General features: G+C 43.0%; 5 protein-coding genes across 7 annotated transcripts in view; 2 read left to right on the top strand and 3 right to left on the bottom strand.

The window, feature by feature from the left end:
• Positions 1–3,077, top strand: part of LOC130385250 (adenylate cyclase type 6-like) — a 36,532-nt gene extending 33,455 nt beyond the window's left edge. Inside the window, exon 24 of the mRNA XM_056593675.1 lies at positions 1–3,077. This exon is cut by the window's left edge and continues 806 nt beyond it. The gene's annotated coding sequence lies outside the window, so the exon portion shown is untranslated.
• LOC130380137 (testis-expressed protein 49-like) lies at positions 2,296–3,646 on the bottom strand. Its single transcript, XM_056587355.1, has 4 exons — positions 3,541–3,646; positions 2,781–2,946; positions 2,568–2,697; positions 2,296–2,447 (listed from the first exon to the last, which is right to left on the bottom strand). Exons 1-4 carry the CDS (start codon positions 3,625–3,627, stop codon positions 2,399–2,401), a joined length of 432 nt encoding a protein of 143 aa, XP_056443330.1. The 5' UTR covers positions 3,628–3,646; the 3' UTR covers positions 2,296–2,398.
• Positions 3,647–5,993: 2,347 nt separating this feature from the next.
• On the top strand, positions 5,994–15,006 carry g6pd (glucose-6-phosphate dehydrogenase). 2 transcript variants are annotated; one of them, XM_056593688.1, is made up of 13 exons: positions 5,994–6,126; positions 7,445–7,563; positions 9,102–9,139; positions 9,549–9,657; positions 10,075–10,292; positions 10,765–10,923; positions 11,298–11,423; positions 11,603–11,696; positions 11,868–12,054; positions 12,458–12,693; positions 13,228–13,304; positions 13,529–13,621; positions 13,826–15,006. In XM_056593688.1, the coding sequence occupies exons 1-13, from the start codon at positions 6,105–6,107 to the stop codon at positions 13,914–13,916; spliced, it is 1,569 nt and encodes a 522-aa protein (XP_056449663.1). In that variant the 5' UTR covers positions 5,994–6,104; the 3' UTR covers positions 13,917–15,006. The 2 variants fall into 2 exon arrangements, with proteins under 2 accessions (XP_056449663.1, XP_056449671.1); XM_056593696.1 differs by lacking the exon at positions 5,994–6,126 and adding an exon at positions 6,160–6,317 and having other exon boundaries at positions 13,826–14,906.
• A 308-nt stretch (positions 15,007–15,314) lies between these two features.
• LOC130385279 (glycerol-3-phosphate dehydrogenase [NAD(+)], cytoplasmic) lies at positions 15,315–21,662 on the bottom strand. The gene is made up of 8 exons (XM_056593731.1): positions 21,550–21,662; positions 20,239–20,416; positions 19,801–19,941; positions 17,795–17,933; positions 17,308–17,420; positions 16,964–17,200; positions 16,662–16,768; positions 15,315–16,554 (listed from the first exon to the last, which is right to left on the bottom strand). The coding sequence occupies exons 1-8, from the start codon at positions 21,591–21,593 to the stop codon at positions 16,458–16,460; spliced, it is 1,056 nt and encodes a 351-aa protein (XP_056449706.1). The 5' UTR covers positions 21,594–21,662; the 3' UTR covers positions 15,315–16,457.
• Positions 21,663–24,613: 2,951 nt separating this feature from the next.
• Positions 24,614–27,042, bottom strand: part of LOC130385271 (acid-sensing ion channel 1-like) — a 33,412-nt gene continuing 30,983 nt past the window's right edge. The window contains exons 6-10 of one of the 2 annotated variants that reach the window (XM_056593716.1): positions 26,851–26,907; positions 26,168–26,321; positions 25,756–25,847; positions 25,580–25,659; positions 24,614–25,077 (exon numbers count right to left, since the gene is read on the bottom strand). In XM_056593716.1, the coding sequence (XP_056449691.1) occupies positions 24,952–25,077; positions 25,580–25,659; positions 25,756–25,847; positions 26,168–26,321; positions 26,851–26,907 (509 nt within the window). In that variant the 3' untranslated portion in view covers positions 24,614–24,951. Of the gene's footprint in view, positions 25,078–25,579; positions 25,848–26,167; positions 26,322–26,850; positions 26,908–27,042 lie in introns of both variants that reach the window. The other variant, XM_056593708.1, reaches the window with a different exon arrangement.

Raw genomic sequence — 27,042 nt, forward strand, 5'->3', positions numbered from 1 at the left:
TTCCAACTATGTTGCTAGGCAGTCTACATAACCTCAGTAATTTCCCCCCAAATGCAGCCAATGACTGCTTATTTATTTTCACAAATATATAAAATGCTTTATTTATCATTTCTCATTAAGTTAGCTAAGAGAGAATTGGGTGCCATCTTCTATTGCTAGAGGATGATGCTGCCCCCAACTTATATACATGTGAGGAAGAGAAGCGAATTTGAGCTTTGATCGCAACCATCTAAGAATCAGAAGTAGGTCTGCCTAGGATTACGCTCTCCCTGATCCTCATCCCAGGTCAGACTGGTTCCTTAACGTTTGAGCAGCCAGTAGACAGGTGGTGTTCAGCCATAAGAGTGCAATGTCAATAAATGTCCCGTTTTACAATTATTTAGCTTTTTGGAGCAGATGGAAGGAATTTAAAAAAGGACATGGATCACCAGATTGTTCCACAGCCATCAGGGGAAAAAGGTTTCAGTGGTATCATCTTGGATTTTCTATGAAAAAAGAGGATGTTGTTTAAAGACAAGGAAACATACGACATGTACATTATGACTGAATACTGTGCTTGGAAGGGGCATAACTATTTTCACTGTGAGGTTTTTATGATACAACTAAACTGCTCTCTTGCCAAACTGAACTGCTCTGAAGCATGTCTGATTGTGGGTTCTTGTTTTCCTTTTTTTTTTAATGTTGGGTATCTTCTATCACCTCTGTATCCATCATTTCTATATTCTTAATGTTATTATTATAATGATTCCAAATTATAATAACTATTATTATTATTATGATTATGCTTATTAGGATTCCATTCCAGTGAACGAGGATCAAAGACCAGCAGGCTTTCTTGTGTGGACAAGCGTCGATCATAAAGAGCGTATGCTTACTGGTACCAAGTGATCAACTGTTCCCTTTGGATTCTGCTGGCTCCTAACGAACAGCGCAGTATTTCAACAGACCACGCAGATATGAGGGTGCCGCGGAAGAAACACGAGCATTATATGCTTACCCGACGACACAGCAGTCAACACAGATGCATGTGATTCACTGTACCTTTTTATTTTAATTTCTAACACTTTTTGCAGTATTGTATTCTCCGTCAGGCGTAAAGTTGACCTCTCCCTCCCATGCCTTAAACCTTGTATAATTAATTAGCGTTTCCAAATGGCAGTACATGACCACACATGCAGTATTTATGTAGAGAGAGGCAGACATGTCGAAATAACATATATAACATAGATATAACTCATTTATGTTTGTCCCCAAATTTGTCTTTCAGGGAAACTGGAAAAAAATCGTTGTATTGCCTTAAGTTAATATCAAAACCAATTGTAGGAGAACACTGAACAGCAACTGTGCCTGCATAGCCTATATGTACTGCTGGTATATGGAGAGAACAAGTTTGTCCAAATAATCTTTCAGTAAATATTCTCATGAGAATAATAATAATAATAATAATGTAGTCTTATTGGTTGGAGGCATTTTAAAATAATAATAAAAAACATTATCGGGTCATTCTTACTTTTCGAGAAGTCACCCAGAAATTGCTCTTCCACCTGTTTTAAACTGGTAACCAACAGTTGATCATGTTTGGACCAAAGCCAGCTCATGCAGCCCTGTACTGTAAGGCCCTTCTGTGCAATGATAGTCGGCCTTTTGGACACGTTGAGGGGATACCGGGAGACATTTGGAGTATGGTGGTAACAAAACACCAAGTGTGCTGTGACCAACGAACAGAGATTTATATGGGGCAAACAGATTTATAAAGCGGACTTGGGTTTCTTGAAATGTGCATTGTATGTATTCTATTTCTATTGGCTGTTCATAGACTTGTGTTGATTGTTAACTCTTGGGATGTCTTGGGGAGGAAGGTAGGGGACGGTGGCTGAAGGTCCATTCTACTGAAAACAGTGTTTTTGCTCAGGCCTATAATAAATCCTTCCGTATTTGTTTTTTGTTTTCTTTGTATTTTGCTGAGTTGAAGGTGTTTAAACGGGGAGGACACAGAGAGAGTTGAGGACTATATGACAAAGAGAAAATAAAATCCCCTTGAAGAGAAAATTAATAAAAAATAATTCAATGGCAGTTTGGATTGTTTGTTGTGATTTGAAGGCTTCTATTCTGATGGCTTCTACGACACAATACGGTCACAAGGACTCATGGTCCAATGTATAGACCTATCTTCAATTTAGCTTATTTTAGTCTAGTATAGATGGATTCATTATGCAGGGCCTCGGTTAAAGATAAGTCTATGCAAAGAGAATATACCAAATTTGAAGCATGAATCTCTCATGGTAATCATACAAGGAACCTGAACGTTTTCAAACCTTCACCTTTATATGCAGAGAGAGCCCTATTTGATCTAAGAGAATGGCATTGCAGACAATGCTCGTATGGTTCAGGACAAGCCTCAAAACAGACTGAAGTCGGGGTCCGTCAGCATCATGGCTTTGACAAAACTGCAAAGAAACATGACAAAGAAGCAGAGAAGACACCATCAGCCTAGATCACAAACACAAAACAAAAAATGAGATTTCAATTATTTTATTAAACGTTATTAAAACCATAATGTCACATACTTGGTCATTTCACTGTTCTGACGGGGAAAACGTTTCATTTGGGTCCAGGGTTCAGGGCCCTCAGTCTTGGTTACCGACCAGCCGTATCGCTGGTTGTCCGTCAGAGGCACGCGGTACAGCTGATTGGGGTCTGAAAGAAGCAGTCGCCAGACATGTATTTAGGGCCATCAGGTCATGGATGAGAGCACTATCGCTCTCACCTGACCAATTCACTCCCTGAACTCACATGTCGGTATCTGAATCCGTTTGACCATCTCTCTGTACTGTTCCTGCCTTCCAAGGTTGGTGTCCCTGCTGTGGGAGAAATGCTGGGTGTCAGTGCACCTGGGGTGAGGTGAGGCCAGCCGTGAGCCCCCATGTTGGGGATTAGTCCTGCCACCTGTAACACAAAGAGAGACAGACAGACAGAATTGTTCTCTCACTGTTGCTGCAACAAGGCTCTTTTGTTGCAACATCAACCAGTTTGTTGAGAAGAGCAGCTGAAGAGATCAAATGTATGAGGGCTTATTTTGAACATCGATTGTATTACCAGAATTTTATTTCATTGTACAAAAAAAGTATTTCTGGGATACAAAGCTAAATTTAAATTGGCCAAATGGATGTCTTTCCTAGTTAAAGCATCATTACCTACTTACTTTTAGCACTTTGAGGTCATTAAGTTGATGTAAAGTGCATGATAAATAAAATGTATTATTATTATTACTTTCAGCATTAATGGACATGTCTAATTGTCATTGAATAAATAGCTTCCCTAAAAGTGTTAATGATAATTATATAAACACCTCTTTGACTTTTTTAGAAGCATTTCAAGTATATCATTTAGTTTTAATCCTTTAGTCTCTGCAGGCTGAAAATGTAATAATACCCTGCCTTGCATAGGATATATAGGCTTCTTCTAAAACGTCTATAACATAACTTCTGCCTCTTTTCTACATTCATTTATTCTATGTTGCAAATGTACAGATCACTTAACTTGTGTGCACGGCGCTCCTCTGGGGGTTATCATTTGATCCCCTATGGGATTTTGATACCCCAGGTTTGTTATCCCAAAGAAAGCCATCCTGTACAGGTTTCCTTATAAAAACCAAACGGGGGTGAAAATCACAACTATCGGTGTAGTTGACCGTATCCATGGTTACAGGCGCCGCCCCCGGGATCTACGGTTCCGTTTATGAAACCTTTTCACAGAGGTTTTACTTTCCACTACTTGTCCTTACACCTAAATAAATAATGCTTCCGCTTATTTGTTCTTCAATATAGCCTTCTTTAAAGGTTCGTCTCTCGATTTTTATTTAATCTTTAATTTTAACATCAGCTATACTTTGAACTCAAGTTTAGAGAACAGGTGGCAGCTAACGTTTTTTTTATTATTAATTACAATTCGATAGTTTTGCGTTCGGTCCATGAAATACAATACAGGCCTATGCAAACATAGCGTAGTTGGCCTATTCTTTTGATTTAAAATAGTCAATCTTATCTACCTGTAGCAAATTATTTTATGTCCCATCAATAGAGCAAGGCAATCATTATTTTTAGTATTTTATTGCACTTCCTTCTCTTCCTCCGTCCTTCCTCCTTCCATCTATCCTTGTGTAAATAGCAGCCTTCCTGTAATACCGGCTGGGCACTGCTTCCTGCCTGGCAGCAGGTCCAGTCATGGTGCATAGGGTGACTGTGTTGGGACAAGCAGCTCTTTATCTGTGCATTGGACAAAGCCTTGGTAAATGAACGAGGCGCCCGCATTGGCCTGATGTTGCGCTGTGAAAACAATATGTAGGCTATAAGTTAATTGTAACTTCCTTTTATTTGCAGTTGTTTGCAAGATTTAGTTTATTTTCAATTTAGTGTGAGGTCAGTGTACATGTTGATACACAACAACAACCTTCTTCAACTGAATAAAAATATTAAAAAAAATATTCTTGCGAGACTTGAGACTTTATTATTATAGATTGTATTTTACACATAATAATAATAATAATAATACATTTAATTTAGAGGCGCCTTTCAAAACACCCAAGGTCACCTTACAGAGCATATAGTCATCATACATATTTAAAAAAAAAACAAGACATTGTGGAAAAAATAAAAAAATAAATAAATAAACAAGCAATAAGAAATAAATAAAACAAAAACAAGACAAAACAAAACAAAAAAAAAAAAAACAATCAAAACAGTGATCAGTTAGACGTTGTGTGCGAGTTTGAACAGGTGAGTTTTGAGTTGTGACTTGAAGGTTGTAATGGTGTCTGACTGTTTTATGTGTGGGGGGAGGGAGTTCCAGAGCCTGGGTGCTGAACAGCTGAATGACCGGGCACCCATTGTAGTGAGTCGTGATGTGGGGATACATAGTAGTCCAGCAGAGGTTGAGCGGAGGGAGCGGGAGGGAGTGTATTCTTGGAGGAGGTCGCAGAGATAACTGGGGGCTAGGTTGTGGAGAGCTTTGTAGGTGAGGAGTATCTCCTTACATACATACATCCATTCTCTCAAGATTTTGACACTTGTTTGGATATCGACGCCTGCAAAATTACCCAAAGACTTGATTTGGACGGTACATAGGCCTACATCTGAGGTTTGCTCCTGGCCTGTTCCAATCGACTCACTTGTTCCCACATTCCCTATTCCCTAGTGAACACTATGGTGCACTACCTACTAGTAGGGCAAAATGTGGGGAGCCAGATTCGAACACTCACATTTGGGATAACACAATCACAAAATGACACCTTTCAGTAAACTATAGGCACACACACGTGGACCACTTTGAACAGAGTCCTGTGTGAAGACACCTTTGAGGAAGTCTTTAAAGGACGGCCTGCCCTATTCTTATGAGCAACCATCATCACTCAGTTGTAGACTACTGAGGGCTTCTGCTGTGTAAATAGTTTCCCTACATTTGAGGAATTTCCGGTTAGGCTGGACTCATGGGAGGGAACTGAATATAACCAGAATATTATTCTCACACAGTGGCTGCGAAACAGCCCAGGTTACACTGAACAGATATAATAGGCTATGCACACACTTTCGTTAGAACACACAACACAACTTCAATTGGCAAGTTTTAAAGAGCTGGTATCCTCATTACAGGATGGCAGTTTAAAAAACAAAGGCTTTGGCACAGGTAAGCAGCTGTGTTGTGACTAGGTTCAGCTCTGGTTCAGACATGGTGCCATTTAACTGTGACGCTTCAACAGTGTGGGAATTAAGCAAGTGTGGCCCTTTAACTGTGCCGCAACAGCAGACTGTTAGGACAACACTGTTATCCGTTGGTCCATCTGATTAACAGGTCATGGAACCAACTGGTCTTTCTTGCTCAACTGGTATAGCATGGCAAAACATTGCCTAATTCACAATAATGTAAGCACTCGCAGTACTGTAAGAACATTTGCATGAAATAAATGGCATATGGCTATAACTGTGGAGCCATGTGGAGTATTTTATTCTTGGTTGGGTAAGCGGTCGCTCATTAAGCCCCGCCCACTAAACGCCCTGGAGCTTCGGCGCATCTCTGTGTGGTGCATGACATCATAGGCAGCGACATCGATGGGAAGTCGAGCGAGCGCTGGTGAGTTTCTCCTAAACCAATAAAATCACTGAATTCCGCCTTGTCATTTAAACAGGGAAGTAGCTCCAATTGCTTCAAAGAAAAACGCACACGGACTTTCATAGCAGTAGTGGGCTGTCATTAGTTTACCCCCGGTGTTGGTGTTGTTCAGCTTATTAACAGATCACCATACAATCGTTCGGGCCAGCACTGTAAGTATGAGGCTATGTTTATTTGAGGTGCTATCGCGATTGTATTTAGAAAGAAATCGGGCTGTCTTATGGTTGCTAGCTGCGAATGATGAGTGAATAAGATGATTTGTTCAACATGCTGTCAAACATGTAACAGTTGGTGCCTAAGCTTGGTGACCCGGCTCTTTTCTTAGCTTAGCAGGTTAGTCGAGCATGGGTTTATTCGTGTGTAAGCTGGGTTGAATGCAGCTCATCATTGAGATCATCAATTACCACCCATAGAAACAAATACATAGTGTGATTCACTGTGACATGCTGGTTTAACGCCATGCTAGTTGGCAGGATTCTCAGGTTGCCGTAGAACGATTTATTCTGTTAAAATAGGGATGAGACAGGGATTGACCTGATACAATTATAGTTGTTTGTGTGTGGGTGTGGGTGGCAGTGGGGGTTAAGGGGAAGGTAAGTAGTCTATACTTAGTAAGACTAGTAACTGCAAATTACCATCTGACAGAATAGTGTGCAGAGAGAACCCTGTTGGTTACTTGTATGCTGTTTATAGATGATGTCTTCATCAATAATCTCGCTTGTACACCCTGCCAACCAACTTCAATGATGATGACATATGAAATATCCTGATACTCCAGTTGCTGTATTTGGCTTCTAAAAAACCATCCATGTGTGTAAAGCCTACATAGCATTTTAAATAGCTTCATTTATTATAACTCATGCGATGATCATCGTAATGGTTTGCAAACTGCAATTAACATTGCTGATTGTTTATTTTTATATTTAAAGGATCCCCATTAACCCTATATAACACATTACATGAAAAAACTCCAATTGCATTAATATATATTCAATTAAATCAATATACATTAATGTAAAAAGATAAAAACATTCATATTCAACACCAGTCAGAATTGATCATGGATTTGATCACGGCAAATCTGGTTATGTGTGTTTATAATAACAAAAAAACGATTTGGTCAATAAAAAATGTGGGAATCTTTGAGGTAACGGTGCAGCTGAAGAATGGGGACATGCTTGAAGAATTCCTCTGCTGAATGGTGAGCGGTGCGGAGAGGCAGGAGGGCAGATAATGTGCTTCTTGTTCTAATAGCTTACTTTTGTTGTGTTCCCTGTAGAGAAAATGAGCATCCCCCTCTCTCGCTCTGAGGTGTTCGGACAGCTGAGGAAGGAGCTGTATGAGGATGTGGAGTTCAGGCAGTCCGATGCCCACGTCTTCATCATCATGGGAGCGTCGGTGAGAATTAGTAGGAACACAATAAATGGGAGGACAAACTATGGCCAGGATTCAAAGTTTACAAAACGTTTTAATGCAAAGGCGTTTTCACCAAATGTAATGCTTGCATAGATGCAATTACACACATATTCACGCATGCATGAAATCACACGCATATTGCAGGGTTCTGCACTAAGCACACGCATATTGCGGTGTCGTTCAGTTCGATTTTTACTGGCTAAAGGTTCTCACATCAAGCAAGTGAGTGTTGTAATGCCTACAAAGCAAGCACATAATTACATATATTGGGGGAAGTGTGTCAACAGATTCCACTGAGCTTGTGCAATCATTGTGGTGTGCAATCATTGAGGTGTAGATTATATAGTCCAATTGAAGAATATCGATAGAAAGTAGACCAATGGTTCCCCTTGGCCTAGCAGGTTATGCAAAACACAGTTTCCGTGTTGCTCCACTTACAACATGTTCTGTCCTAACGGAACTGACTAAATAGTTAGTTACTTCCTCATTCCATAAAGTGCTCAGACTCCAGCCTCTATTTCCTCAGTCACTTGGCCTACCCAATCCCACTTTTTCCTATTTGATAATATAATAATATAATATAATATCCATGTCTAGATCTGTCTTTAGGAATTTCCTTTCACTAACTTACCGTAGTGCTCATACCAACATCTTGTTTAGTTTAATGGCAAAATCAAAAAATACATTTGTGGTCATATTAATGTTGTTTATTTCAATCCACCGTCATACCTTATCTCTGTTTGCCTGAGGCTGGGTGTACTGGGCTGAAGAAAGGCTTGCTGTTACATTTCTTGCAGTGTCACTGGCTGTCGTTTTTGTGTGCATGTTTCTTCCGGGTGTGGTCCCATTCAAGATCAAGATTGTACCTGTTTTTTAGATTTGAATCCCTGGCATTTAAAAAATATAACTGCAACTATTTACTTGAAAGTCGAATATGTTTCTGTTAACGTGTAAGCTGTCATTTTTGTTGGATTTACCTAAGCAGTGCAGCAGGATAGGAGGATTCATTTTAGACATCCATTGTTTATGTCTATTCATCAGGCTATTAAATTGCTAGATGAATAGACATGTATCCAATGCTTATGTCAATTTATCAGGCTATTAAATGTCTAGACTTTGAAGATTACATGAAATGTGTAGCATGTTTTTTGTGCTATTAGTTATTTAAATCATTGGACCTTTGCTGTCATATGATACCATTCATCTGTGTCCAGACATTTTCCTTAGCTCAGATTTTATGGTCTGCCCTCCACATTGTGGGGTTCATGTTCACTGCTAGGTAGCCGCTCCCAGTATGATTGACATTGTTTTAAATGTGTATGGGCAACTACACTCACCTGTTGGCCATTAGTTAATCACTTGTTTCACAGCCTCACACAAACAGTGGCTTGTTCAATTGGAAGCATGCGTCAGTCCTTCTTAAGTGCTGCAATGATCCCACAGGCCCTTTGCAATAGCCCCACCTAGCCTGTGTGTAATAACCATGTTGGTGCAACTTTAACCGTGTTCTCCTTTTACAGGGGGACCTAGCCAAGAAGAAAATCTACCCCACTTTATGGTGAGTCATGATCGGATGAGCCATTATATCATTTATAGACAGGAAAATAATGGTGAAAATAAAACTAAAATGAAATCAACTTAAAAAATGAATGTTTTGAAGAAAGTCATATACACCGTCTGGTTAACAGGGTACTACCCTGTTACTACCCTGTTAACCAGACGGTGTATATGTCTTTCTTAAAAACATTCAAAAACAATGTCAGATTTACTACCTGACATTGGTAGTAAATCTGACATTGTTTTTCAGACTTGCCACAAAGCATGTGTGCCACTGCTAATGATCCCCTATCAACCTAGACTGCCAGTTGCCATTCTGCTCTTGTGACTTTCGAGGTCAACAGTTTGATCAATTGTGTCTCTCTACCTTTCCTACAACCAAACCTCTGGATGATGTGTCTCTCTGCCAGGTGGCTGTTCAGGGACGGCCTCCTCCCAGAGGAGACCTACTTTGTGGGCTTTGCCCGCACAGCGCTGACCGTGGATGCAATCCGTGCCGCCTGCATGCCTTACCTGAAGGTATAAACAGCGCTCGCTCTCCGCCACGCTCCCCTCCTCCCGCGGGAGGGGCCACTGTGGGGTGCATTTGTCTTCATATAAAAATAAAAACCTTTTCCCTGTTTACCTTTTCCCTGTTCTCATGTCACAGCTGAATGCCAGGAACGGGATGCTTCAAATGAGTGTTTTTGGAGAGGGAGAAAAAGAGAGGGAGGGACTTTTAGTTGCATGGAGAGAGGGATTTCTGTTTCTGTAAAAAAAAATGGGATATCGCTTTGAATATAATTTTCTCGTTTTGTAATTCCACTCCCTCTGGGGACTGTTAAGCAAGCACGCGCAGCTCGCATGAAGTCAGAGACCGGAAATCGCCCGGCGTCAGACCGGTGTAACGCTGCAATCCCGTTCCCCCTCTCAGCATGCCCTCTCTGCCTCCCCCAGACAGTGGACTCTGAGGCAGAGAAGCTGAAGGAGTTCTTCAGCCGCAACACGTACATCAGCGGGCGCTACGCGGAAGAGGACTCCTTCGCCAAGTTGCACACGCACATCCAAACACTGCCGGGTGGCGTGGACGCCAATCGCCTCTTCTACATGGCCCTGCCGCCCACCGTCTACCACGACGTCAGCAAGAACATCAAGCACCACTGTATGAGCACCAAGTGAGTGCACGCCAACTCCTCCTTTGATCCTAATCTGTTATTGATTACCTGAGCACGTGCTTCTAGCAAAGACCACCTGTGGTGAAATCAGACGCATGTCGTTTAACAAGCATTCAGGGAATGTTTGCATCTGCATCCAATGACCGCACAGCCTACCTGTAGACCCTGGACATTGGACACTTACCTTCTCGGCCGGAAGACTAAGACCCAAGCTATTCTACTATAAATCCCCCTGTATATATCTATTTCTTACGGTCAGTGTCTGTGGCTGTATTTCAATGTTGATGTGTTATTTTCTCATCTTTACTCTCTTTGTTGTGCTCTAATTATCCCCTTTAATCAAATTGATCTTGCTCTCTCTCGCTCACTAGGAAAAGATGTGCTAATCAGAAATCCCCTCATGCCTTATTAATGGGAAATGACCTCAGGAAGATAATAAAGGTGTGTTTGTGTGTGTGTGCGTGCCGTACAGAGGCTGGACCAGGATTATCGTGGAGAAGCCGTTCGGGCGGGACCTGGCGAGCTCTGAGGAGCTGTCCACTCACCTCTCCTCGCTGTTCACCGAAGACCAGATCTACCGCATCGACCACTACCTGGGCAAGGAGATGGTGCAGAACCTCATGGTGCTCAGGTGAGCTGGGAAACCCCTCAGCTCTCAGAGAAGATATTGCCCTTCCTTGAACCTTCTAGTGCATTATCGTGTATGCAATATATGGTTTCTACATTTATTAATTTAATTTTAGTTCTATATCAACATAATCAGAGACTTATTTGCATATCCCACTCTTCATATGTTACAGTTCACACGTACATTACAGTGGCAATGAGTCACTCCCGTTCCACATTTTAGACCTTGCGGCAATGGATCTAAATGTAATAGTAATTAAAAAACAAATTAATAATAAAGATTTAATTTTGGAACGAAACCAAGCGGTATGGCCCCACAGTGGTCTGTGGGCCCCTGCATGCTAATGACCCATTGGGGCCGTTGTCGCTGTGTTTCAGGTTCGGCAATCGCATATTTGGGCCCATCTGGAACCGGGACAGCATTGCCAGTGTGGTCCTCACCTTCAAAGAACCCTTCGGCACCCAGGGGCGAGGGGGCTACTTTGATGATTTTGGCATCATCCGGTGAGGGGATGAAATCCAAAGAACCTCACACCCAGGAGCCATTGTCCTTTTACAATGCCTCTGTTGACCGTTTATCAATGGGCTGATTGAAACATGGAACCGTCATGCTGATTATGTCCTCCTCCCGCACCTCTTTTGTCCCAACACCTGTTGTATTCGGTTCCTTCCACGCCGTCCAGTGATGTCATGCAAAACCATTTGCTCCAAATCCTCTGCCTTGTTGCCATGGAGAAGCCGGCTTCAACCAGTTCAGACGACGTCAGGGACGAGAAGGTGCGATTCCGTCACGACCACTTCACATGACCAAGAACTGTGACTTCTCAACCCACGAGCACATCACCAGATCAAATGGATCTTGCTCATCTGCTCACCAAAATAATCAGAACCCCCCCAGGCTGTTTTTCTTCACAGTATTTTTTTATCTGCCCTTTGCGCCCCCTGCAGGTGAAAGTGCTGAAGTGCATCACCCCGGTCACCATGTCGGACGTGGTGCTGGGCCAGTACGAGGGGGACCCCGATGGAGAGGGGGACGCCAAGCTGAGTTACCTGGACGACCCCACGGTTCCCAAGGGTTCAACCCAGGCCACGTTCGCCACGGCGGTTCTCTATGTGCACAACGAGCGATGGGACGGTACATAACCATGTCTTCTCTACAGAACCATGTCATTCTTACCCCACAGCCTTTACAAATCCTCTCAAGTCACGCTGGCCTTCTCATCTTTTGGTTGTGTTTTCAACCAAAGGGACGTTTGTCTACCTCAAATTATATTTAAAATGATAGAAAAACATTGCTTTCAAGAGAGCTCCACTGTGAACTGCAGAAGCTGTCAAACGCCATAAATATGCACAGAACTGTATCAAAATTATAGGAAAACAATGATTTGATAAGCTGCTAACAGATTAATATTTAGGAATGTACATGGAAATGTGCCCATTTTTATCATAGATGGAATAGGATAGGAATGATAGTTTTAGTTATCTTTCTTGAACGCTCCTTCCTGTCTGCCACCGACCGTCCTCCTCTCCCTCCCCAGGCGTGCCCTTCATCCTGCGCTGCGGGAAGGCCCTGAACGAGCGCAAGGCGGAGGTGCGGCTGCAGTTCACCGACGTGCCCGGGGACATCTTCGGGAAGCAGTGCCGCAGGAACGAGCTTGTGATACGCGTGCAGCCCAACGAGGCCGTCTACGCCAAGATGATGAGCAAGAAGCCCGGCGTGTACTTCAGCCCCGAGGAGACGGAGCTTGACCTCACCTACAAGAGCCGCTACAAGGTGGGGAACGCTGGGGCGTATTGGGGGGTGTTGGGGCGCATTGGGGGCTGTTGGGGTCGTGCTAGGGGTTCATCAAAAGACAAACAATTTTGGTTTTTCCTACCAAATTAAAGTCACATAGTGTCAGATTGGGCACACCGTTTTTTTTTCATTCTGAAATCCTCCCACCCACTCAGTTGGAGGATTTCAGAATTAAAAAAACCCGGAATAACCAGTTTCTGTCCACTCCAACTGGCTGAGCAGCTATGTGAGGCGAAGTGATGGACTCGGTGTTACCCGGCGGTGTCTGTGGCGTGAGTGGAACAGGTTTTGGGACGGTCCATAGTAAGATGAGCCCCTGCAGCAGGACGTTTTTTGTAAACAAAAGCGTAACAGCCTAGCAGGCCTTTTTGTTTTGTAGACAGTAGAATGTCACACACTTGAAGGCATTATATAAATCCCCAGTGATCAGCATTGACTACACATACAGGTTCATACAAGCTAGTTGGAATGCTATACATTGCGTCTTTAAACGGGAGTTCTGTCTGTCCTCAGGATGTGAAGCTGCCAGACGCCTACGAGCGGCTCATCCTGGACGTGTTCTGCGGCAGCCAGATGCACTTTGTTCGCAGGTGGGTTGAGTTTTTGGGTTTTATTTGATTCTACCCTGTGAGATCATCAGCAATCCATCACAGGAGGCAGCCCTCAGTTGATTATGGGTCACATTGGCATGCCATGGGGTTGTGCTTTGTGTGAAATAAGATTGAATTTGACCCTTCATTAGATTGAATAGGTCGTATTAGAAGGATGTGTTTTGAACCTGGTTCTAGTGACTCTACCTCTGTGCTCCTCTCAGTGATGAGTTGAGGGAGGCCTGGAGGATCTTCACGCCCATCCTTCACCAGATCGAGAACGAGAAACCGAAACCTGTCCCTTATAAATATGGAAGGTGAGATATCCAGTTTACTCCAACAGACATACCTTCACACTACCTGCACCGCTGTCCCCATACCTCTATGCACAAAGCCCCGAAGTGGGACTCTTTTTCTAGCCGTTTTTACTTTGTTTTTAGTGTTCTTAAATGAGTGTTTTGTTTTCGTGATCAAGTATCTTCACCCTCGAAAATCTTGCGCCCCTTCCTCCCCTCCCCCAGTCGCGGGCCGACGGAGGCGGACGAGCTCTCCAAGAAGGTGGGCTTCCGCTACGAGGGCACGTACAGATGGGTCAACCCCCACAGACTGTGAGCCCGGCGGGGGGCGCGCTTCCACCAGAGGCCTGGAGGGGGAACCAGAGGGCGGGCTGCCGGGAGCGCAGCGCAGGCTGGGAGGCCGGGAACAGTGTCTCATGTCGCAGGAAGTATCCCTACCAGTTAATGAACAAGAGGCTTTGTGGGTTATTATTATTATTATGTACAAGGTGCATAGCAGGATTCTCAGGTGTGGTATTCGTGTTTATGCTCAGTTAGTACGCTGGGGCCAGTTTGTTAGAAACTGTTGAACTATATTTTGTGTCTTCATATAATACCATAACTATAATGTTTACTATTCAAGGCTTCTTCAAATGAACGTAGCAATAAGGCTTTCATGGCATCCCCTCGTTGTGATGTTGATACTTAGGACAAAAAATTACGGTGGGTCTGTATTAGAAAGGCAATAATTATACTCATTAATATCTTGGATATATTTAGGTATGTATGTGGCTTGGTAAAATATGAACTTAGAAAGTGTCTCCAGTGCATCTGCCATGAGTAGGAATAGGGGATGAGAGCAATGCATTACACACAGAAAGCACTTAACGGAGCCGTGCCCCCGGGCGTTTACCACTTTACCAAACACAGGTCACCGAGCAGACAACAAAGTAGATTGTCCACCAGCTGTTACTATAACATGTATATAGACTTTGAGATTGTATGAATATGGGGTGCTTTGGCTGCGAAACCTGATTAGCGGATTATTATGATTCTTTCTTACATTGTATATTTAGGCTCCTGCTTCTGCTGCTTGGGACCAATGAACCAAGGCTGTGCACAGCATCCATTCTGTGGCCGTGTGAGCTTGACTTGTATTTCATATTGTTCCAGCTTCTCTCTAGCGTTGATACATGAGCAGTCTTAACCACGCCTAACGGACACAAACCCAGTGTTTGTCAGCTGCCTCTGGTCATTCCTTTGTTTTTGTTTACATTTCTCAAAAAGCATATTTAAGTTGCTGATCATTCCAAATTTGAAACGGGGGGGGGGGGGGCGTCAATTAAGAGGGTTTGTATTGCTGGTATACAGTCAAGTTTATTTGGCACACTAGTTTAATTACCTTTCAATAAACAAGTCTTTCATTGACATTGTGTCAAAGTTGTATTTTTTTTATATTTTGGGGGGGTTCTAGGGATGGATTTGAGTACCCATAATCATCACACCTACAACGACTGGACGACAGGGCAAGATTAAAACAAGCATCATCCTTCTGCATTTTCCTTGGCAGTTGTTTGTCAATACATGATCCAATTCTTAATCAGTACTGTTTAATGGTAAGGAGAAGTTATTTTGCACATTCCAGCTGCTACAAGAAACTCCTTTATGCTCCAAGACCATGGAGTCTAATCTCCTCAGCCCAAGGCAGGATTCCCACTGAATACACAATAGGCAGTCAATAACAACTCTTGAATCAGATTAATCAAGGCATATTTTATTTCAATTAAATATTATCCAACCGATGACATTAAGCAAATTAGTTGATATCAAAAGGCAGTTTTTTCTATTTGTTTTAACATAATATTCATGACACAACTATTAATGCGTTACCACCCAAAGGCAAGGTCATGGTGAACCGACACAGCCAAACCATAGAGACATTTAGAAAGCAAGTCTTTGGGATCACAAAGGAGAGGAACAACCAAAGACTGAGCAACAATGCATTAGTAAGGCACTTCATATCTGCAGGTTGCTAGGTGACGTTAGTCAGTCAAGACATACAGTTGGGACCTTTCAATCCACTAAACAATATGCTTTGATACTCAAGAAAAACCTATATGCATACGCCAGCAAATCACAATAGTAGGCCAACTGAAAAGTGGTACACAAACTTGGACGGAGTTAACTACTTGTTTGACACACTGAGTTTCCCTCCCACAGAAAAACCATCATCGAAGGACATGCTAATCCCTTTTCAAAATCTCAACCCCAGCTTGATCAATTCAAGGGCTGAGTTTAAACAGGTTTGACTGACCCTTGCCCCCCTGAGACGATTCAAAAACAAGTTCTCTTGCTTCAGAACCGTTCATGGTACGGGCCCTGGTTTGCTAATCAGGTGATATAGCTAGCAAAGTGCTAGCTATGTTTAGTAAGGCTTTATGTACACACAGTCACAAGACAAAAATAAAACATGCATTTTGATTACATTTAAATGATTAAGACCTAAGAGAAAGTACCACACGACCACAAAAATCGGTTGCTCCCGTACTGACCCTTCAACTTCCCGTACTGGGAAGGGTTGAGATGATGGACCAAAAGCACTTGGAAAAAGTTGATACAAAAAGTATCTTTATGTATATATATATATTGATATTGGCAGGAGGAGATTGTTTAGCTACAGCTCAATATGCTCAAGACGGATGCATCCAAACCCTCCAAGAGGAACCAGCTATTCCTCTCACCTGTGCCGACCTAGCTGTGGAGTTAGATGGTAGTGGCTCAAATCCAACTGATCTTGTAACAGTTTTAACAGGTGAGGTGCGACCGATGGCCCTCTCTCTCTCTCACAGAGTAGGAAGGCTCTTGGTTCGGTTATCTGTTACATGTGCTCCGGGTGGTTCTGCAGACAGGTTATGAACTCTGTGACAGGGTGGCCCTGGTAGCAGATCTGATATACTGCGTTGAACAGTGGGAACCTAGAGAGACAGAGTCGAACTGTTGAGTACTGTAATAGCACCAAAGTCTTAAGATAGACACTTCAGAATGGTCAGTATCGGGTGTCTGCTATTGGCCCATCACTTACTTGTCGATGAGGTTTTTGTGCTTCAGGATGAGGTTGACCTCGGCGGCCGTGGCCGGTCCCTGCAGCTTCTGACCGTTGAGCATTTCCTTCTCCAGCTCCTCGATGGACTGAGCAATAAAAACAATCGAAACACATTAAAATAAAAACATTCCTCGATCTGACCCAAGAGTCTGTATACTAGCCTTGATTGTAATATTTAATAAATAAAAAAAAAGGGGCCCTTCTTGGACCAAGGACAAGGACAAGGACAAGGACAAGGACCCCCCCCCCCCCCCCCCCCCCCCTCGGACCAGACGTCTCACCTTGCCCGTCTTGGCGAAGGCCTCGGCCACCTTGCGGTTGCGACCGCCGTAGCAGGTGGTGATGAGGTCGGCAACGCCGCAGCTCTCCAGGAACGTTGCCGAGGAGACGGGCCCGGCGGTGCAGAAGATGCGTGCGAAGGCGATCATCTCCATGAGACCCAGGCGGATCACCGCCGCCTTGGTGTTGTCCCCGAAGCCCAGGCCGTCGCAGAACCCCGCGCCCACCGCCACGATGTTCTGCCACCCGACGGGGAAGAGACGGCAGCAAAACGAGGGTAAGGACACACAAACAGCAAAATCGGCGTATGTTTTTCTCACTTTTCAACTGGAGACTCGATGCCCACCTTGAGTGCCCCGCAGATCTCCACCACATCACACTCCTCCACCACGGTGACCCGGAAGTTATCGGTCTGCATGAGCTCCTTCAGCAGAGCTCCATGCTGCTCATTCTTACAGCCTGGACAGAAAGAAAACCAGTACATACATTATGCCCCCTATGACCGAGCAGACGACAACAAATAACAACGCAAACAATTTCATCACACCAAGAAACGTGGCATTTAGAGGCATCTTGTTGTACAACCCTGATTAGACATTGACGCACTGGTGTTAATATTTGACTGCCATTCTAATAACAAGCAGTTTTGCATGTGTATCATAATTACAAAATGTTTAACCGAACAGCCAGGTCATAATCCAAAAAGGTCAAAGCCTAGCCACTTATTTACCGAACCGTCTACTTCAGTTACCATGAGGTGTGCATTAGGAGAGATTAAGAGAAAGAACGAATTCCGTCTCATGAGCTGCAGGAGTTCTGCAGCGGTCCCTCACCGATGGTGGTCTCGCAGAACTTCTCGTCGGCGACCTCATTGGCGATGTTGGCCCCCATGAGCACACTCATGGTGATGCTGAGCTTCTCCTGGATCACCTCTGAGATGAGCTTCAGTCCATCAGGCCCCTCGTCTACACCCTGCAGCACAACATACCGCACATCATGGAAACAAGAGGATACAAGAAAAACTAAAAGATCTAAGATAAAAAGAAATACAAATATACAAAGAATGGACATATTGACACAGAGAAGGATTAAAAAGGTCCCATGGCATGAAAATCTCCCTTTATGAGGTTTTCTAGCATTAATACGAGTTCCCCTAGCCTGCCTATCGTCCCTCAGTGGCTAAAACTTGCGTTCGGTGTAAAACGTGCACTAGGCATCCTGTTCGCCTTTGAAAAAAATTGAAGCTCAAGCGCAGGTTTTGACCTCCCCTTTCTCTGCCTTGCCCGCCCAGAGAATTTGGACCGCCAAGTGTTGTACACTTCTTTTTTATTTGGATAACCGTTCTGCTGTTGGTGTTATGGCGCATAACACGTCGGTTCTTTGACGTCTCTGGTATGTCCACAACGAGACTGTAGTGGGGGTTATCTTAGCCATCGTTGAGCCCCGCTGCCCGCCGCTGCGAGGCACCACCACCGCAAAGCACCACCACCGCAAAGCACCACCGCCCGGCAGCGGGCAGCCGGCAGTTCGGTCTATTGATGTACAAGTGATAGAACCAGAGAGTCAGAGAACCCGACGCAGTCGTTTGTGATTCACGATATCGTCTGGAGGCGCACAAAGCTTTTGGCCGTGATAATATGTATTATATGATATGTAGGCCTATTAGGCTATATGATATTATTTTGACATAGAGCTCCAGGACTGTAACGCAAGTATTGTAGGCCAACACTTCTTTATTTAGATATCTATGTATAATATGATATTATTTAGATATAGAGCTCCAGGACTCCCGAATATTTACAGAACACAGCCAAAGGCTGTGTGCGCCTCGCCATTGCGATACATCCACTGTAAACAGTGCATGGTTCCGTGGCCGCAAGCTGCTCAGGGCCACACCCCCTACCCTCCTCCTTGAAATCGCCTCTCTCCTCCTCATTTGCATTAAAGCTATAGACACCGAAACGGCGTGATTGGGGTAAGCTCAATGTGCGACTGGCTTGTAGTGGCTGTAATTCTGCACCACGGCTGAATTTCGGGAACGTCTTCAAATACTGTGTTAGGGGCCCATATAATAATATATTAAAAATAATTATATTAAAAAAATCCATTAAGTAGCATGCCATGGGACCTTTGGAAAAAAAGATCAAAAGGAAAAAGTAATACCAAGAATAATTCAAATCAAAGAGTTGTGGGTTAGAAAGAACTGTGGTCAGGTTGACCGTGAACCCAACCTCCACTTGGACATGTTATGTTGGATCTTAGACTTTATTGCCAGTTCAACGGGTTGATTTGATTATTTTAGCTGGCACAGCTACAACAACAACCACACAATGGGCTCAGGATGATTAAAACGGTGCACATTGACAAATGAATGACTAAAGAAGAAGGTGCAGGAACGTGAAAGTGCTTCAGGCTATCCTAGACCAATACATTGACGCAATATCTCCACAGACTTTACAATTGGAATAGTGGTAATGTTTAGAATAAGGATCGGTTGTCCAAACAACATTTTTTTTCTATCCAAGTTGTCCACTTGGATAGTTTGAATATAAGTTTGTTTAGTTAGCGCCAGACAAATAACCTTCAGGCAATAGAAAAACAAAACTTGCCAGTTTGGTTTTGTGCAGAGAATTTGGATCTTAACAAAACTATTTAATTGTATTGAAATAGATTCCATGAAGAATTCCCCCAGGTTTGAGACTTGGCATCCCCAGCAAACAAACTACAAATAGAGCCTGGCGATCAATGATTGTCTAAAGCTTTAGGGACACACAATCGCAGTGGCCTCTGAACACGGTATCATCACACAGATAATCATCACACAGTAAGCCGTTCTTACCTTGATTAGAGACATTCCGAGTGCGTCACTCTTTATCTTCCCCTTAATGGTGTCACACACTCTGCCAATAAACTGGTGAGGGATCACAAACACCAGGATGTCTGCTTCACGGGTGGCATCCACCAGGTCAGGGACAGCCACCTAATGGGCAGAAGGAAGCGTGAAGGGAGGGGTCAATAGATCTACTATTACAGCTGGTGTTACATCACCCTTAGTTGGATCATGCGCAAATAACTCAAATGATTAGGAAATGACAACGGTATTAATGCATTGCGGAATGGCAGTTAATGAACATTGCGCAATAAAACATTTCGCAAAAAGCAAGACAACATTTAACTGGATGCTTTCTTGCATTCAGGTTGAATTTATTAAATGTATGCAAAACAACAACAAACAGGAACATCATAAGGTAAGCCTTACTGTGCGAGTATTACTTACTACATTGGATGGAAGTTTGTGCCCAGGGAGGTACTTCACATTTTCATGGTCAGTGTTGATAATCTCTGTCAGTTTACGGTCATTAACCATCTCCTCAAACACCCACATATTGACGGTGTTGTCAAACTTTGTATTAGTAGCAGCATTGCTTCCAATGATCTTGGCAATGGCCGAACCCCTTAATGGTGAAAGATAAATAGATGTGTTAGAAAGCATAATCAAAATGGATGCAATGAGAGGCTGATTGCATAAGTGTTAAAAAATGTGATTGAAAATGTGCCTCCATCATTTACACACAATCAGGTGAATCTCTGCTTTTAATCCTAGTCAAAAGTTATCCTTGGTTAACAGAGCTGACCAAAAATGATCGAATAATGCCCTGGATTATAGGGGTCACAAAGGGTGAGCCCGATGTGTTCTTTGTACGTCTCCTTTCAGCCACAACTTGTGAAGACTTTGAGCTTTGCGTAATGTACAATGCAGATCATTAAGTGCAAATTAGTGTCACAGATAATCGATAGCATATAATATATAGAGTGATAGCGTGGGTTATTACATAATAAATAGAACTGTTCGGCAATTGTGTCCGAATCCCACAGACGTGGTACATCTGCAGCTATCGGTGTGTTGTTAAGCAATGTGTAAACTGGAGCCATGATCGGAGCACGCACGCCTCGCCATTTACCCTGGAACAGGGTGCCCCGAGTGAGCGTTATTGGAGAGAGAGGGTGGAACTTTCAGTTAAAAGGGTGGAGGGGCGAGAGACAAGTACTTCTGATAGATGGATCCCGTCTCCGTCCGTGACATTATTTATTTTAATTACTCAATATTCATCCTTCTTATCATTGTTGTTGTCATTATAATGGTCGTATGCTTCTCGCTCGAGGGACTGTTAAATGTCCTACAGCGATAATAGAAAGTAAGAGACCGGACACAGTATTTATTTAGCCGGGATAACGCAACAATTGAGGATCCTCGCAGCCTGCTCGCCATTCATACCCATCTCATGTAGCACGACGATAACATGGACATCGCAGTGACCAAGTCACGAGTTACTGTGCGAAAATAAAAAATGGGCAACTGTGTGATCATAATCCAAGCTAACCCGGTGAGCAAACGTCCAAACAAAGCGGTAAAATACAAGTTAAAAACGGTCGGCTCTTCTCAGAATATTAGCAATTTATTGCTAGCGGTTCACATACAAGTGTTGGTCCAGGAGAATCAAACACTGCGTCAATTGCAAAGGGTACTGATCATTTCGCTTACTTTGAGGCAGTAGCAACACATCCTTATATTAACATATGCACTTACCAATTTCCAGAGCCAATGATGCACACTTTCTTTGGAGCTGCCATAGTTAATGCAATGAATGACAGAAAGGGTGCCTTTACCAACTGAGGCAGAGCGCGACTAGTACTACTGCCCGCAATGTGGGCGTGGAAACCGACGGCGGAGCTCTGCTCTAATTGGCCGATTAGATGATTAACGGAACCTCCCACAGACTGGTGCCAAGTGAAACCATGGGCCGGTCGAGCAGTATGGCCTAAAGGTCAATAAGATGACAGCAACTCTGATTCAGGCGTGACATGCATTGACGCTGATCAAGCCCTGAATATATTTTTCTTCAGAAAACCTTTCAGTGAGATTTCAGGGGCACATTGTTTGGGTGGCATTCTGACTCGAAATTGGCGCTGAAATCATGACTACAAATTTCCCAAGTTTCATATATATTTATATTTGCTTTTTAGTTGACTTGATCAACTTATTTTTTTATCACTGCACCGTAAGTGTTAAACATGCCCATAGGTCTAGAATTTGTATCTCAGAACCCCTATCAGATACCCCAGAGAGCAACCTGCATTTGACTGAACTAAACAAATGATATTATATGATATACAATTTTCTGTTGAACATTAATCAATTTGTTAGTTAGTAGTAAGTAGTAAGTAACCCACACATTTACACATATAATTGTATCTAATTGTACATACATTTTGATGAGTTTGGCAGGGATTGCAGCTGGGATCTGTGTCACGCACATACTCCATGTCCTCCAGCAGCACTCCAGTCGAGAAGTGAGTGGCTGTTTGGAAGAGTGTACCCCGTTGCTGGCAGCCTATCCGGGAACTGCTTCAGGAATCCTCCGAGGGCGATTTTGAAGGCATCCAGACTGGTTTGGCTGTTTACATCTTTGGGAAGGATGTTCCAGAGGCGTGTTGCTTTGACACCGAATGAAATGGACTTCTGTGCCTTGTAGTATTTCTTCAAATGGGATTTTGACCAATCTATACATTTAGAATACATTTGTATTGGGCAGTAGTGGGGCTCATTAACATGATTGCACCTGGGACCTCTATGACCCTCTTACGCCACTGTCAACTTGCAACAATTTATGACTATGAAAAGCAAGTGACGTTGCCTACAGGACGGCTTAACCTCATAGTGGTTAAGCGGGCCGTTGTTGCTACCGTGTGACTCTGTAAAGGTTGAGTAGACTTCAAAGAGCACTGCAAGGTGCTAACCTAGGATATAATATTGAAAAAGTTCAAAGTGAAATAGTGGGTAAAATAAGAGAGAATTATAGGAGTTGTGACGTGAGACCGTGTGAAGAGGGTGATTTGCGTCAGAGTTGGCAGCTCTGCATCATGACTTTCCTATTTATGTCTTTCTCACAGCATGGTCCGGAATAAGGATTTCCCTGTTGCATAAACATGATTCGGAAGTGTGGCTAGACCGATTCAATCAGCTCAAAGAAGCATTTTATTCTTTGATATCCCAACAAAGGACCCCGTTGTGTTACAGTAAGACACTGTTCAAAAAAGATTGAGCACTATTTATTGACCCTATAAGGAGCCATTGCATTTTTGAATGCCTGTTTCAATGTAGACATTTTTGACCCCTGTCCTCCCCTTTACACGTGATTAACTATTATAAATGATTTTGTTTAATTGGAATTCATAGCAGTTCCCAAAGCGTTCCAGCCTGCAGCCCCAAGCTAATATTATTCCCAGCGAGGAGACTCTTTTAATTAAGGACAGCTTTTAACTTAATTAACACACAGGTGATTCTACCAATATATTATTGGTACATATGGTTGAATTAGAATAATTCATCAATGAGCGGCATTTATAACTAAATACATACATAGTTTATATTCAGTTGCAACAAGTACAATAATAGACAGAGTAGCACATTACAAACAATGCGATCCACAGCCATTGGAATATTTACATCTTTTTTTAGAGTTGATTTACTGTTGTGCTTAATAATAGCAGTACACAGTATAGCTTTAGCGAGTGTAAAGAGGTCCCATTAGAGTACAGTAGTATTCATTGTCAATAGTATAGTATGTTCTGATTCCCCTCATAGAAGCCGCCTAGCGTACACACACACACACACACACACACACACACACACACACACACACACACACACACACACACACACACACACACACACACACACACACACACACACACACACACACACACTATAGGAATACATACACCATTAGAACCTAATCTCTGCTTGCAGAGTAACATTTTGAATTACAAACATACAGGAAACGAAAATAATCATACTTAACTTACGTCTGTTAAAAACCCACATGCATGCACACACACATACATACACATAGCCCACACCCCCACACACACACACACACACACAAATCATACACAAAAAAACAAAGACACACAGTGATGAAACATTCAGCAGATAGGCATGCCGATATACTGCTCACTGTAAATGAAAACGCAACAGCACAATGTGTCATGCAAGCGAGGAGCCCTGTGGATACAGAGGAAACCTGAACACATTCAGCATTGAATATCAACAAAGAAAATAGATTGGTTTGCAATGACGCACATCTTAAAGTCTCTCATGGCAAATGTGTAAAACCCTTTAAATAGCTTGTTGGAAAGACAACAAATAGATGTTGTCTACATTTCAATTTCAATATTGTTTGGTTTCATGTGCCCGATGTGCCCTTTAAACCCTTGTCATTTTGAATGTTTGTATTGATTGTCACCCAAGGTAAACTGATTCCATAGCATCAGATTTTTTTTTTTTATCAACTGAACTATGATTTGTTTTTATCTTTTCATTCTTGATGAAAACAATTTATGTGTTGTACATGATATATTCCCATGCCAGGAATCATTTTCAATTTATTCCTCAACCATAATTCGATTTAATCTTTCTTACAATTTCTCTGCCTTGAAAGATGAGGTAGTTTCTTGACAAAATAGGGCAGGACTGATATAAAAAAACGAAACTGAAATTACTTTTTGGATGATACAAATAGGAACATAAATAAATAATGAATATACTAAATGTATAAAAGTAATAATTAAAAGAAATGTGCATGCGACACTGAAACCCAAATTCTTAACTCATATAATAATAATAACAATAAATATTCAAACCCAAATATACCGGGGGAGCTAACACCATGGTATCACATCACCTGTGTGATAACACACCCGATGAAGGGCATCGCCAGCTGAGCCACAGCAAATGGTTCTGCAAATGGTTACGTCCCTGTCTGTCGCAAAGGTGTCTACCTAGGCCGATGCAGCATCTAAATGAGACGTACTGATGAATCTATCCAGATAGCGTCCGCACCTAAACCCTGTGTGAAGCATGGTGACCCTAAAGCAGGCACACACAGTATAACACATTCTCCTCTCTCTGTAGGTGCCGGCCAGAGGATCAGTGGAAGTTGGTGACGTGACACTTGACGTCGTCCATGCCGAGCACGGCTCCGTGGTCGTTGTTGTTGTCGTTGAGATGCTTGTTCTTCTTGTCCGAGCAGCGGCACAACTTGTACTTTAGCACCTGGGGAAGAAATAGACAACAAGTCGTCACTCTCGCCGAAAAGCAAAAACATGCTTCAGAAGCCAATAGAAAATATATTTGGGGGATAAGTTAGAGCAGTAGATAGAGAAGGTAGTTAGAATAAAGATTAAAGGTGACATATTATACCACCAGGTGTGAGTGTGATTAGCCATTACAAGCCGTTTTGAAAATCTGTCATCTAGATGTATGACGGATAGATGAGCAACGTTTGCTACAGTCCACTGGATAGGCTGGTAGACTGATCTATCCAGCACATATCTAGGCGGACACGCGCACTTGTGATGTCAAGAGATGGCAGATTTTCGGCTTGTTTTAGCTAATCACACTCACACCTGGTGGTATAATCTGTCCCCTTTAAGAAAATAGTTGAATTGATGTTTGCTAAGGATAGTGAGGTTGTTTCTTTGGCTTGAGTCTCTCATCTAGGAATATTATTAGTGAAACACACACACTCATCCTTCCTTTTGGCTTCAACACCCACCTCATAGATGTAGTCAAATAGCTCCAGAATGGTTAGTATACTCGCTCCAATAAACAGTCCCATTTGGCCGCCGATATCCCCTAGAACAAGAAACCCATAAGCACATAAGAGACAGATATTAGAAGGGACGTTCCCTCCATCATGGAGGGAAAGCAGGAGAAATAAGGCTGACATACCAAGAAGTCCTGCCACTTCGTAGGCCTTCTTCTGCTCTATGGTCTCATAGTTGAGGGCCTCAAAGAAGATGTCCAACACCAGCAGGTTCTCACTGTTGAGGAAAGACTCATCTGAACTCTGAGGTTTAATCAGACCCCACGGGGGGGACGGGGGGACGGGGGGGGACAGACCGTTAATTATTATTTTATTATTTTAAAATGGTCTGTTAGATTCTAAGTCTGAAACTGCATCCATAGCAGCGGTCCGTTATTTATTGCAGCAGTGTAAAATTAATAAATAACAGTATAAACCGCAGATTAACCTTGGAATGCAACAGTTGAGATAAATGCAGTCATTCTGAAGTATTCAACAACGCTGTGTGATAAACGTGCTTAAAGACTGGGGGATTGCGTTGACTCGAGGGCCTCTTACGCGATGTACTGCTCGGACTTGTTGTACTTCTTGGCCAGGTACTTGGCGGATGCTTTGCTGGGGATCCTGACGAAGGACAGCTCTTTGCTGTAGCGTGTCATGTTGCAGGGAGTCTCGCACACGCAGAAGTCATTGTCCCGCTCCACCAGGAAGTCTGCAGACAGACAGACAGACAGACAGACAGACAGACAGACAGACAGACAGACAGACAGACAGACAGACAGACAGACAGACAGACAGACAGACAGACAGACAGACAGACAGACAAACATACAGACAGACAGACAGACAGACAGACAGACAGACAGACAGACAGACAGACAGAGAGACAAACAGACAGACAGACAGACAGACAGACAGACAGACAGACAGACAGACAGACAGACAGACAGACAGACAGACAGACAGACAGACAGACAGACAGACAGACAGACAGAAAGACAGACAGACAGACAGACAGACAGATGGAGGCAAAGAGCGAGAGGGAAGCATCTCTGTTTTAGAAGGGAAACAGTAACAAGAGCAATCACATGACCGGCTTAAAACTTTGTATTTACTAATCTGTGTCTGAGTGTGTGTGTGTCGGGGGGTGGGGGGGTGGTGGTATGTGTGTGAGTGCGTTTGTGTGCGTGTGTGTGTGTGTGTGTGTGAGTATGTGTGTTGTTGAGCAGCATGTCTCTCACCCAGAGCTGGATCAGCACATTCTTTATACAGCTCAGGGGTGCAGTATGGTGCGTCACCTGCGCCACACACATCGTATTTGTTTAGTATTTATGGTCATTATGGCATATATATACATAGTATGTATATATGATACGATTAGATAAGCTAACACTTTATTTATCCCCCCGAGAGGAAATTGCTGTAACAGAACA

The sequence above is a fragment of the Gadus chalcogrammus genome, chromosome 1 (genome assembly GCF_026213295.1).
Source record: "Gadus chalcogrammus isolate NIFS_2021 chromosome 1, NIFS_Gcha_1.0, whole genome shotgun sequence".
In the NCBI taxonomy this organism is placed as follows: Eukaryota; Metazoa; Chordata; class Actinopteri; order Gadiformes; family Gadidae; genus Gadus; species Gadus chalcogrammus.